Source organism: Cygnus olor, chromosome 5 (genome assembly GCF_009769625.2).
Source record: "Cygnus olor isolate bCygOlo1 chromosome 5, bCygOlo1.pri.v2, whole genome shotgun sequence".
NCBI lineage: Eukaryota > Metazoa > Chordata > Aves > Anseriformes > Anatidae > Cygnus > Cygnus olor.
The window spans coordinates 40,391,736-40,403,138 of NC_049173.1; the positions used below are offsets into that span (position 1 = coordinate 40,391,736).

At 48.9% G+C, this 11,403-nt stretch overlaps 1 protein-coding gene across 4 annotated transcripts in view; it reads right to left on the minus strand.

The window, feature by feature from the left end:
- SPRED1 (sprouty related EVH1 domain containing 1) overlaps positions 1 to 2,596 on the minus strand; it is a 57,523-nt gene extending 54,927 nt beyond the window's left edge. The window contains exon 1 of one of the 4 annotated variants that reach the window (XM_040557847.1): positions 2,152 to 2,596. In XM_040557847.1, the coding sequence (XP_040413781.1) occupies positions 2,152 to 2,183 (32 nt within the window). In that variant the 5' untranslated portion in view covers positions 2,184 to 2,596. Of the gene's footprint in view, positions 1 to 125; positions 575 to 595; positions 715 to 2,151 lie in introns of those variants that run through there. The other 3 variants (XM_040557846.1, XM_040557850.1, XM_040557851.1) reach the window with 3 other exon arrangements.
- Positions 2,597 to 11,403: the final 8,807 nt, after the last annotated feature.

Genomic DNA, 11,403 nt, shown 5'->3' on the forward strand with positions numbered 1-11,403 from the left:
AACCGCAGAACAGTTGCATCAAACCATTGCACTGCCTGCCGTAGTGATCCTTCATCGCTGAATTACATTCAACTATTTTTGAAGGAACATTTCAGAATATTTAAAGCCAAAGTTAGTATTTTGACCTCTGGATAGCTTATGCCACGTTAAAAACATCTCTCTGTAATTCTGATATTTTAGAGGCGCTTTCTGTGAAGGTATAGGTTCAGGAGAAGCGCTGACACCTGATCTGCCATCAAATTCTCAAAGTAAACAGCACAGGACGGGCTGCATTGCCGATCTCCACCAACGTAGCAGTCTCCAGCATCGCCTGCATTTCTTCCAGGCAACGTTTGCAGCCGCCTCGTTAGGTGTGCCCGCCTGCCTTCCACACTGCGCTGCTCCCATGCAGACACGAGTTAGCAGAGCTCAGTAAAGAGCAAACGACCAAAAACCGGTTCAAAAATCGGCTCGGAAACCCGTCCCTACACCGAGGTCGATTTTCACTGTTCCACGTTTGGGTGGCGCTGCCGGAGGGGGAGGCCCGGGGGTTTCCGAGCAGAGCTCCTCGGGGCCGGGCGGTCCTGGGAGGTGAATGCGCCGCGGGGGCATTTACCGAGGCAGCCCTCCCTCGGACAACAGGGGCAGGGGGCAGCCCCCCGCGGCCCTCCCCAGCCCCTCACGGCTGCGAGCTGTCCTTCCGTCCGTCCGTTCATCCATCCGTCCGTCCGCCCGCTCGGGCCGGGCCGGGAGCCCGCTGGGCGCCGGCACTGCGGCGCGCTGTGAATGGGCAGCCAGGTATTTTATGAATGGAGCGGGTCACGTGCTCGCGGCACCTCCCCGAGCTGCGCTTTCCCACAGCACCGCGTCAACGGGCGCCGAGCGGCAGCGCCGCGGGGCCCGGCGAGCCCCCGGCCCCGGCCGCCCGCAGCCCGCCCGCCCGCTGCTCCTCGGCACGGCGGGCCTGCCCCGCACGCCTCGCGGGGAGCCCTTGGCTGCAGGTCGCCGGTGCCGCCGCTCTCTTTTTTTTTTCCTTCCATTATTTTTTATTATTTTTTTTTTTTTATGAATGGAGATTGTGGTATGCAAATGAGAGCGATTCACAAAAAAGAAAACATGGCGGCGGCGGCGGCTCCAGCGCCGGCCCCACTGACACCGCAGCGGCGCGGCCCGCATCGCATCGCCTCGCCTCGCCAACCCGGCCCCGACCCCAAAAGCAACCCCAAAAGCAACCCCAACCCCGGCCCTACCGGGATCCGGGGCGCGCCCGCGGGCATCGCCGCCCCCGCGCCGGGTGGGAAGGGGGAAATGGGAGGGGGGGAGTGCGGACGGGGGGCGCCCCTCGGGCCCGACCCCTGCGGCGGGGAGCGGCTCCCCCCGGCCCGCGGCCGGGCGCTGCCCCGCACCATTCATAACAAGAGGGCCGCCCCGCGCAGCTCCGCCGGGCAGCGAGAAGCCAGGCACCTCAACTTTCTTTTAATAATCATAAAACAAAAGTTTCAAAATACCTTCTGCTTGTTTTTTACGGCCACAAACAACTCCCGTGTTTTCTGACAAATATTTCCCCCCTCCTACCCCCATATTTATTTTTTTTTTAAAGCCATTACATGCACTGGGCTACAGCCGCACGCATACACATTCTCCTCTGGATTTCCTCCAGACCAGTCACGTTAAAAATATTAAGAGATCCTTGAACTGTCCCCTTCCTCTTTTAAAAAAAGAAGTCCCAAGTGCTCATTAAAAAAAAATAAGGAAAAAAGAAAAAAGCAGGGCTTTAGGGTAGGTTTAAGCTGTATTTACACTGCCTGACTCATCCAATTAAAATTCAGGAGCAGTTTCCTGCAGGATGAAGCTCCCACACACTAGTTTCCATGCGAAATGTCTACGAGCAGTGGGCTGCTAGCGGGGCCGGGCCGTGCCCGCACCTCCCCGGGCGCTGCAAGCCCCCCGCCCGCAACCTCCTTACCTGCGCCGGCCTCTCCCCCTTCACCGAAGCCCGCTGTTTGGGCACCCCCGCGCACCGGGCTCCCTCACAAAGGGCAGCCCCGGGGCTTCCACCTCCGCCAGCGAAATGCGCAGTGTGGACACGGCCACGCGTGAACGCGCACGGCCAGGCACACAGACATACGGACAGACACACGGCCACCCGGACACGCGCGGCGCGGGGCTTACTCGTTGTTAGAAGCCGCCGTCTCTTCGCTCATTTTCTCCTCACCGTGATCCGAGGCGGAGCCGGAGCAGCACCGAGGCGGCCAGGGCGCAGCAAGAACTCACCAGAAACTTCACCATTGTTACCCCCCCGGTCCGCCCTCCCCGGCGAGGGCCAGAGCCGCGGCCCGACGCGAGGACGGCGACCTCGATCCGGGAGAAGCCCCAAATCCCGCTGTTGGGCGCCGGAGCGGATCCCCCCCTGCTCTCCGGGGCCGGGGCCGGTGCACGCAGCGCTGGGTAGAGCCCACCCCGGCTAGAGGGGCGCGGAGCGGCGGCGCCGAGGCAGGGCTGCCCGCCGCCAGAGGCTGCACCGCGCCGTCCTCCCGCTGCGGCTCATCTCCCGCTGCAGCCGCCTTCGCTGCCCCCCCTCTTCCTCCTCCTCCTCCTCCTCCTCCTCCCGGCGGCGGTGCCGCCTCCCGCGCCCAGCCGGGGCACAAATTCCTCCGGACGCCGGCGCCGCCGCGGGCCGGGGGAAGGGAGGGGAAGGGGAGAGGAGAGAGGGGAAGGGAGGAAGGGAAGGGAAGGGGCCGAGCGGCGGGGCCCGGCGCTGCCGCCCCCTCGGAAGCGAGGCTGGGCGCTGCGGAGGGAGGGAGCGGAGCCGGCCCCGCGGAGAAGGCTGGCGGCGGGGGGAGGGAGGCGACTTAAGGCAGCCGGGGGGGGGGGGAGGGGGGCAGGGGGAGAGGGGCTGCGTCACGACCCCCGGCCGAGGGGAGCGGGGGGCTGCGGGGCAGGGGAAGCCCCCGGCCACCGGACGGGGCTGCGGCCGGCCTGCAGCGAGTTCAGCAGCGCCGCTCCCTCCCCTGCCGCAACTCCATTAGCGGCCTCCTCCTCCTCCTCGCAGGAAAACTGGGCGGAAGCGTTGGCTTCAAGCTCCTTCCGCCGCCACAGCTTGATCCAAAATACCCGCGGGGAGGGGCGGGAGGGGGGAGGAAAGGCAAAGGAAAGGAAAGGGAGGGGAGGAAGAACGAGCGAGGGGAAGAAAGCAGCCCCCTCGCCCGCTCTCCCTCCCGGCAGCTGCCCAGCGCCGGAGTTTCCCTAAAGTAGTCCCCGGGACCCCCCGGCCCCCCCGGGGCGGTCTCCTCACGCCGTTCCCGGGCCGCCGCTGCCGCGGAGGGATCCGCGCCCCGCGCAGCCACCGCCTCCCCCCTGCCGCGGGGGGCTCGGGGGAGCCCGGGCCGGGGCGGGCGCACCCCGAGGTGGCAGCACCCCGAGCCGGGGGGCTCCCGGTGGGGGGCCGGGGGAGCCCGGCGCGGCTCCGTCCCGAGCTTCCAGTTTTGGGGTGAAAAACACGAAACTTGCTGAAGCCGGCGGCGCCGCGGAGGCTGGGGACGAGGCGGGCGGAGCGGGGCGCGGTAACGGCGGGGTGCGGGCAGGGGTCGCCGCGGGGCTCTGGGGCTTGAGGCATCGATCGGCTCCCAGGAGTGTTCGCCCGGCTCTGCCTCGGAGCTTGCCCCGTCAGCTCTCGGCCCGTGCCAGTTTTCCCTGGAAGTGCCAGCTTTCTTCCCTGCTCTGCCTTCCTGCTTGGAAATGACGGGGCGAGCTCCCCCGGGGGTCGCCCCGGCTGCTTTCCCTAGGGAGGCAGAGGAAGGAGGTGTCGCTGCTTCCAGGGCACCCGGGTGGCTCACAGCATCGCAGGCCACGCTGCCAACCGGCAGCATCTGGCTGCCCAGCTGCGGGGCAGCACCGCCTTTACCAGGGGTTAAGGAAAAACTTTGTTTCTGCTTCAGGCTGAAAGTAAAATTTGGCTTAATGGTGTCTAGAGATTTTTCCCGAGGACTTTTTCTTTGTAATTGAAACTGTAAGAAAATATTGAAGTGAGAAAAAAAGCATATACTTTTTTTTTTTTTTTTGGGGGGGGTGGGGTATGTAAAGCATTGAAGCATTTTAATCAGAAACCTATTTTTATCTTACATTGCACGAAAAGGCACGCTATATTTCTAGGTAGTTTCTGTTCCTGGTAGTATTTCCGCGGATCAAAATTCCATGTGTCTGTAGAAGGGTCTTACCATGAGCATAATGGAACAATTATAGTAAACTGCTATCACGCCTGCCCTGATAAATGGCCCGTAGCACGTGTTTCAAACAGCACACATTTCAAACCCGCAGTAATAATGCTTGCTTCCTTATCTGGGCCGCTTTTGGAGGAAAATTTCTAATTGTTTTATAAAAACGTTTTTTTTTCCTAAAATGGTACACTCAAATGGATCAGATATTCATGGCACAATCTCAGCAAAATACTAAAAATACATTAGAAACCCAATTTTGTACAATTTGACAGTTCTCACTGATTCAAATACACAATTTGATTCTAGGAACCTCACTCCCCCCTTTGAAAAAAAGTGTTTTGAAGCTCAGCTGTGGGGACACAATATTATTCTACTTAACAATGAGAATTCCTTTAGAGTATTCTGACTTGTGACTGGCAGATACTGTGACTTCCTGTTAATTTCTCATTTTCTACAGGCTTGAAAGTTGTAATATTTACCATTCTGTAAGCTAAGTTTATTAAGATAATTTGATTAGCATTATCCTGTACAAGAATGCGCAGGAACCAGCTCAGTTTGTAAGATGGTGATACAGCTCTGTGCAGAGCCATCTGAAGAGACATGATGACAATAAGAACATTAATCTGTTGCTGTTTTTTAATTCCTTAAATGTATTTATTGTAATAATGCTTTTCACCATAACAATTCAATAAAATTGTTTTGTAATATACCTCAAATGATGTCAGTCTCCTCGATTTTCAAGAATGTCCACATTAAGAATAACATGTATTCAGTTATGAACTGAAAATGCAGTAGTCATCCCACGGCTTATAGTGGTCTACATGGAGGGGGTAAGAGGAGAGAGGCCCACTGCTTCTTCACCTGGGGTAGCTCTTCAGCTTCTGAAGGCAATCTCATGCCGCAGAGGCCTTACAAGCAGTTTCCGTCCCTTTATCTGGATGTCACAAAGAAGACAGAAAATCTGTGTTGGTCTGTGTCTTGATTCCGAAATCCTCTTGGTCTCTGCGCAGGTTGGAAAGATCAGAGAACACAGTCCTGGAGTGTTAGTGTCCTTTTGCTGAGCAGCAGTTGGTTTCAGGGCCTTCCAGGTTTTGGGGCTTTTTTTTGAGCAGAAGTAAATGATCAGGCATTTTCAGTGTACATGTACATTTGAAAAGTATGTGTGAGCCCTGCCCGTGCAAACAAGGTAGAAATGCCCTAAGCACAGGTGACACCATTCAGAAACGTCAGACAAATGGCCACTTCACGTCACAAGTGCCGCATGTTTCGGGGGTTTGTCTTCCTTTGTAATCAGACAAAGTCAGACAGATCCAGGACCAGTCTGTGTCTTTGTTAACAGACCTTACAGTTCAAACGTCCTGAGTTGCTGTCTAGCCTTCTCAGATTTGGAAAAGATCTTCAGCTGCACCTTACAAAAACTAATTTATACCTCAAAGCCATTGCTCTGCTGGAACATTTTAATAGCTGTGGACCTCTGAGGTGCAAATATTCTCTGTCTCTGGTTCTAGAGACCCTTTTAAACGGTAAATGGAGAGGCAGTAGTTACCACTGAGGGAAAATGAAGTCAAGGTATTTAATTAGGAAGTCATGTAATGTGCAAGGCTGCCTTTTCATATGTAGAAATGAAATAACCAGTATGCTGATTTTTATTTTTATTATTTTGTAATTTTCACACGTTAGGATGCAAAGCTCATCTGCTCTTGCCCTTCTTAGTCTTCAAAATGTCAGGTGGCCAGGAGTGCTTGACTTAGGCAGTCCATTCAACGTTGGAAAATACATTTACTTGACTAAGCAGGACTAAGGTATTTATCCTATATTAACAAGTGTAGACAGCATACATCTGGCACAATATGCTTATTTACCATTCCTTAAAACGGTTGCACTTGTGTTTGTGAATATTTCTAATGAAACAGATGGTCAGGAGTGGCCATGTCATGTAGCAGGCCACAAATCTGTGGCAGAAGAATTATATATAGAAGATGTATTATGGCGGTTAGGTTGCATAATTCTGATCAGCATGGCATTCACATCTTAAAATCCATAATAGGATCAGTGGAAGTAATGCTGTCCAGATTAGTTAGTCATTGCAGAACTTAAGTGACCAATTCTTGCTTGAGGTTTTAACTCCTAAGGATAAAAGTTGCGAAATCTGCCTCCGCAAAACAGCGGTCCGTTTACTTACATCCAGATGCTAATGATAAGTTTACAAAAAATGGAAGTCGTATGGATGTCCTGCCACTTAGGGGAAAATTATTAGTGGTCATTAGGGAATTTCTTTTGTAATAGCTTTCATTCAGAGTCCTAGTGTGAGTTAAACACTGGGTGGTCATTGCACACATCCCGGTAAGGATTTAGCTAAAGTGAGCTGATTAAATCTGTATTAGTATTTCAGCAAAGTCAGATTTTGTTAAGTTCTAACCGGGAATCCTGCTACTGCATACAGGATAAAACATGTTCTGTTTGATCCTACTGTCTCCAAGATGTTTTCTAGCAAGATTAAAAAACCAACACATTAGAATCCAGTTTGTATACATTTTAGTGTATTTTGGATGGCTTTAATCAACAGAATATCAAAATTTCATAACTTATACCAGTTATGGATTTATAATAGCTTAGAAGCATTTACAGTACAGAGAAAAATGCTAACAATTGGTGCTTCGTGTTGGGATAATGGAGGCTCAGCTGGGGAGATGGGGGACATCTTGTGCATTTTTGGATTTATCGGCTGGTCTGCCTCTGATGGAACTGGCTTCCACACCAATCACAGTGGTGATCTTTGATAGCTCTTGTTCAGGAACTTTATTCCATCTTCTCTTGCTGGGTGTTTGGGGATAAACATGTGTTGTATTTGTGAGTGCTTAGGTATGGCGATCATACTAGACCTCTTTCTTCTTTTGTTGACATTCAGATAAGGCTGATGGCAGGAAAGGGGAGGCTGAAGGTTACCCTGGCTCCTCCGTGCTGCTGAAGCCCTGCTGGCCCGAAGGTGTAGGTCAGCATTGCTGCTGGAAGAGGCAGCCTCACCTTCCTCCTACTCTGCTCCCTTCCCTAACTTGCACCTTACCTATGGGCCCAAATATTTGTGTGCTGAGCAATGAACTACACTGGTAAATGCATCCAGGCTAATACCAGTGTAGGAAATAAAACCTGATTAGTCTTTCACTAGGTCCAGTTAAATATGCAACTGGGTAAACACCCATGCTCGCCTGAGATAAGGGATAACATGGACGGGGGGACAAGAAAACGAAGGCAGTGCAAAACTGCTTTTCATGGAGGCTGTGCCAATTTGTGCTGCCCTGAAGTGCAGCACTTGTGAGTGTCAAACAAGGCAAACTGGGGCCTCAGAATTGGGCTGCTGTTTCAAGCGCTGCAGCTGAATGCTGTATTCAGGATCAGGTGGGATAAAAATAAGAGATGTTTTCTTGCTTGGGGGAAGCAATCAGAAAATACGATGAAGAAAATGTTTTGCTTTTAATTCAGGATGTATGTTTCCTGTTTCTGGCTGTGTTTACACGCTAGCAGTAGTACTTAATTCTAAGTAATTCTTCAAGGCAAAGGTAGAGTCAGAGACAAAAATGTCTCCTTTGTACACCAGTCGATAGCACTGCTTCCTTCAGCTATAGATACTTCTCCTTCCATCTATTTCTTTGTGAATACCGTGACTGTAATTGCAATATGTGCAGGAGCGCCCCTTGCATGTGTTTGGGAGCAGACAGAGGAGCTGCTGCTTGCAACTGGGGCTCCCTGGGTTTCCCTGGCTCCCTGCTGTTGTCCGGCTGGAGGAGGTGCATCTGTCCCTGCCAAGTACAAAAGCAGTGGAATATCTGAGTCATCTTCTGGAGATGCTTTGCTCTCTTCATTGACTCCATAGAAAGCCTAAGGCAAGTATACTTCTAATTTAGATTATTTGGAAGCTTAAAGTTAGAAGGAGGACAGCACAGGCCAGAATACTTTTTGTCTCTCAGAGTATACTCCAAATCTTCGCTAAGGTTGAGTATGCTAGAGAAGAGCACAGATGGAAGAATATCCTCTCCTATTCTAACCTTTCCCCTACCTTCCTCTTTTCTTCCCCTAGTTATTTCCAGTCAAGATGGGTGATTACAAGCCCAGAGTGGTGCATTTACAGAGCAGGATACAATTTTATTGTTTTTCAATAGTGGATGCATTTTGTCACTTTAATTAGACTAAGCCACACTGTCCAGATTCATGGGATGCACACATACACAAAGAATGCCAAGTGGGAAAACCCAGTGGTCTACAGTTTCAGCCCTTTGCTTTGAGACTGGGCAAAATACTGCAAAATGTGGGTAAATAAAAGGAAGAAAACAGACAATCTAAGTACATGGAAAATTACTGAAGTTTTTTTTTTTTTTTTTTTTTCCCTTTGCTAATGGTTGTATTAAGAAGTAAATATTCTGTGAGGAACACACACAAATCTTATTTAGAATCTCATTCTAAATTTAATATAATATTTCATATATTTCTTTTTTGGCCTTTTGGGGCCATTATTATCAATGCTCACTCAGAAAAAACATGCCTCAGGATCCTCAAAACGGAAAGTCCCAAGGATACTCAGAAATTAATGGAAGGTCTGTTGGCCAGCAGTGGAGGACAGATTCACTGTAGTATTTGCATTCTATATAAAATAGGAACCGGAGCAGATTTCTGTCTCATACGCAGAAACGTGTTATCTAGGGGAAACTGTGATCTGATGCACTGAGCACAGAATGCCCGGTCAGCAGCTCTGGGTCTTTCCCCAGCCCAGCCACCCCTGGGCTGTGCGATCATCGTCAATTCATGTAGAAATCCATGCTGTATGTTGTGGTTGAAGAGATTTCAGCTGAGACACTGTGGTCAATTGTATGCACACTTTTAATTCATTTCAGTGCACAGCTGGAAATTAGCTTAAACCTGCCATTGAAGGGAGTTGCAGCAAACCTGTTTCTTTCGCGCTGAAATGGCCAAGGAGCATTTATGCAGCTGTAAGCATCATGGGAGGACAATACTTACTCCACCCTAATTTCTCTCACTTCAAAAAATGAGACAGGACATGCCCGCTCTGTTTTTAAAGGCGCTTCAGGGATTCAAACAGATACATAACAGTGAAGAAGCCCTTTCTCTCGAGCTCTTCCTTTCCAATACTATCAAAAAGAAATCAGAAATGGATACGCAGGATCTGAAAGGAATGGTAGCTCATGCACACACGGATGCTGCAGGTATCCTGCTCTTCAGGAAATACTCTGCCCAGCACCGGCACTGCAAAGAGAGAACTTGCCTTGTACCACTGCCACCACCTAGCTACCTTCTCCCACCATGTCTGCTACTGCCATTTTAATGAAATTGTTTAATTTAAATGAATGTTAAAGCCTGAGTCTTTCCATGTGGGGTTTATTTCTTTTCCTTCCTTCTTGCTTGTGCTGCAGAACAGTGTGACAACTAAGCTGTGTGTGCCATTATTCCTAGGATCCACACAGAGTTGTGCTAAATTAACTAATGGCATGATTATAACATCAAACAAATTCAATTAAATTGTTATGCATGCGTGCTGCCTCTTGAAGAAAAGCTTTAACTTGGGGAGGAGACTTGCAATTTAAAACAGCAATATAATTTTAAAATCAAGCACCCAGTATAGAAGGTTTTTGGTATTTATATTGGATGTTTAAATTCCTCCTTACAAAGTAAATGAGTAAATTTCCTTTAGTACGATGCAAAACAATCCTTTTATTTAAACTATCACTCTCATTCTTCTTGAATAATAGAGATTATGAATGTTAGCTTATAACTGTAATGTACTTCAGATCTGGGCTACTTTTAATGCCAATTGCCTAAGAGATTTTTCTTTTGAATTAGAAAATTTTGAAGGAAAAAGTCCTCTTGCTTACTTCCCCGATTTGAGCTCAGCACATGTAACCGTTGAATCTCACCACTGCGAGTTAGCAGCACTTGGACTAGGGTGGATCTCTGGTTTAGTGGCTAGCTTAGAACAGACATCCAACTTTGAGAAGGCTGAATGAACCCTACTTGCAAGTGCTTTCTGTAATTTAAAAAATGGTCAGTCTAGCAATCAATGTAATACTTCAGGGTATCTCAGAGCCACAATTGCTCTGATGTCTCTGAGCTGAGAAATGACACAAGGTCTTGATTAGTAGTGTTTATTAAAAGCCCTGTGGCACTTTTTACCCAAGCTGACTATAGATGGGTAATCACATTCACAGTTACATAACGAAGATAAACATTTCACGGCATTATAAACTCTCCTGCTGTGAAGCATAAGCCACCCACTAACCGCCTGATTTTAGGAAGAACCCTCTCTGTTACATAAGTGTTTGATATGGGGGTTTCTTGCACCTGCCTCTGAAGCATCTGGTACTTGTCACCTTCACCAACAGAATTCTAGACTTGATGGACAACGAATCTGAGGCAATGTAGCAATTTTAATGTATTTTTTATGAAGCCTCTTGGTGACATGAGTATATGTCGTCATTCTCACTGATGTATCCGCTGAGTTCCTAAGGCTATTTAAAATGTATATTGTATATTCTGCCTTAAAAGATCATTTTTAAGCTGCTTGATATAAGGTAATATTCGAGGAATTGCTGTACAAATGTGCAAACGAGTGGGCCTATATTCATATGTGTGATTGTGGGTGACTTCTGAGTACATTGCTGTTCATGAAGAAGCAATGAATCGCTGGCAGAGAAGGTGGGAGTACTATTACATAAGCTGGAGCTATCCGGGATATATTTGACTTGTTCTCATATGCTTTGTGCATTTTTCCTTTCTTCAAAGAAAGGGCAGAGCAGGTGTAACTATTGAACATTGGCCATATCTCACCCTTGATTCAACTCCTCCCTACAGAGTTGAGCTAGTGTAGATTCCTGAGTGCTCTCAGAAGTAGATCACAGAAGTACTACCAAAATGCTTGTTAGTCATTTGAAAGAATTTACAAAGGAGATCTCTATCAGGGAATTTTTATGGGCAGAAAAATGATGGATACCTTTATTACTGAAGCAATATCATTGATTTCAAAACATTCTTCAAATCCCAGGTAGGAAACTTGTGAAATGAAAATTCGCATTTTCATGAAAATCTATCAGGCTCTGGGATAGTAAATGGCAATGTATAAATCAAATTATTTCCTATCTGGTCCATGTCTAAATCTCACTGATGTTTCTGAGAACTAAGCAAATCCATCAAGTTAAGCACA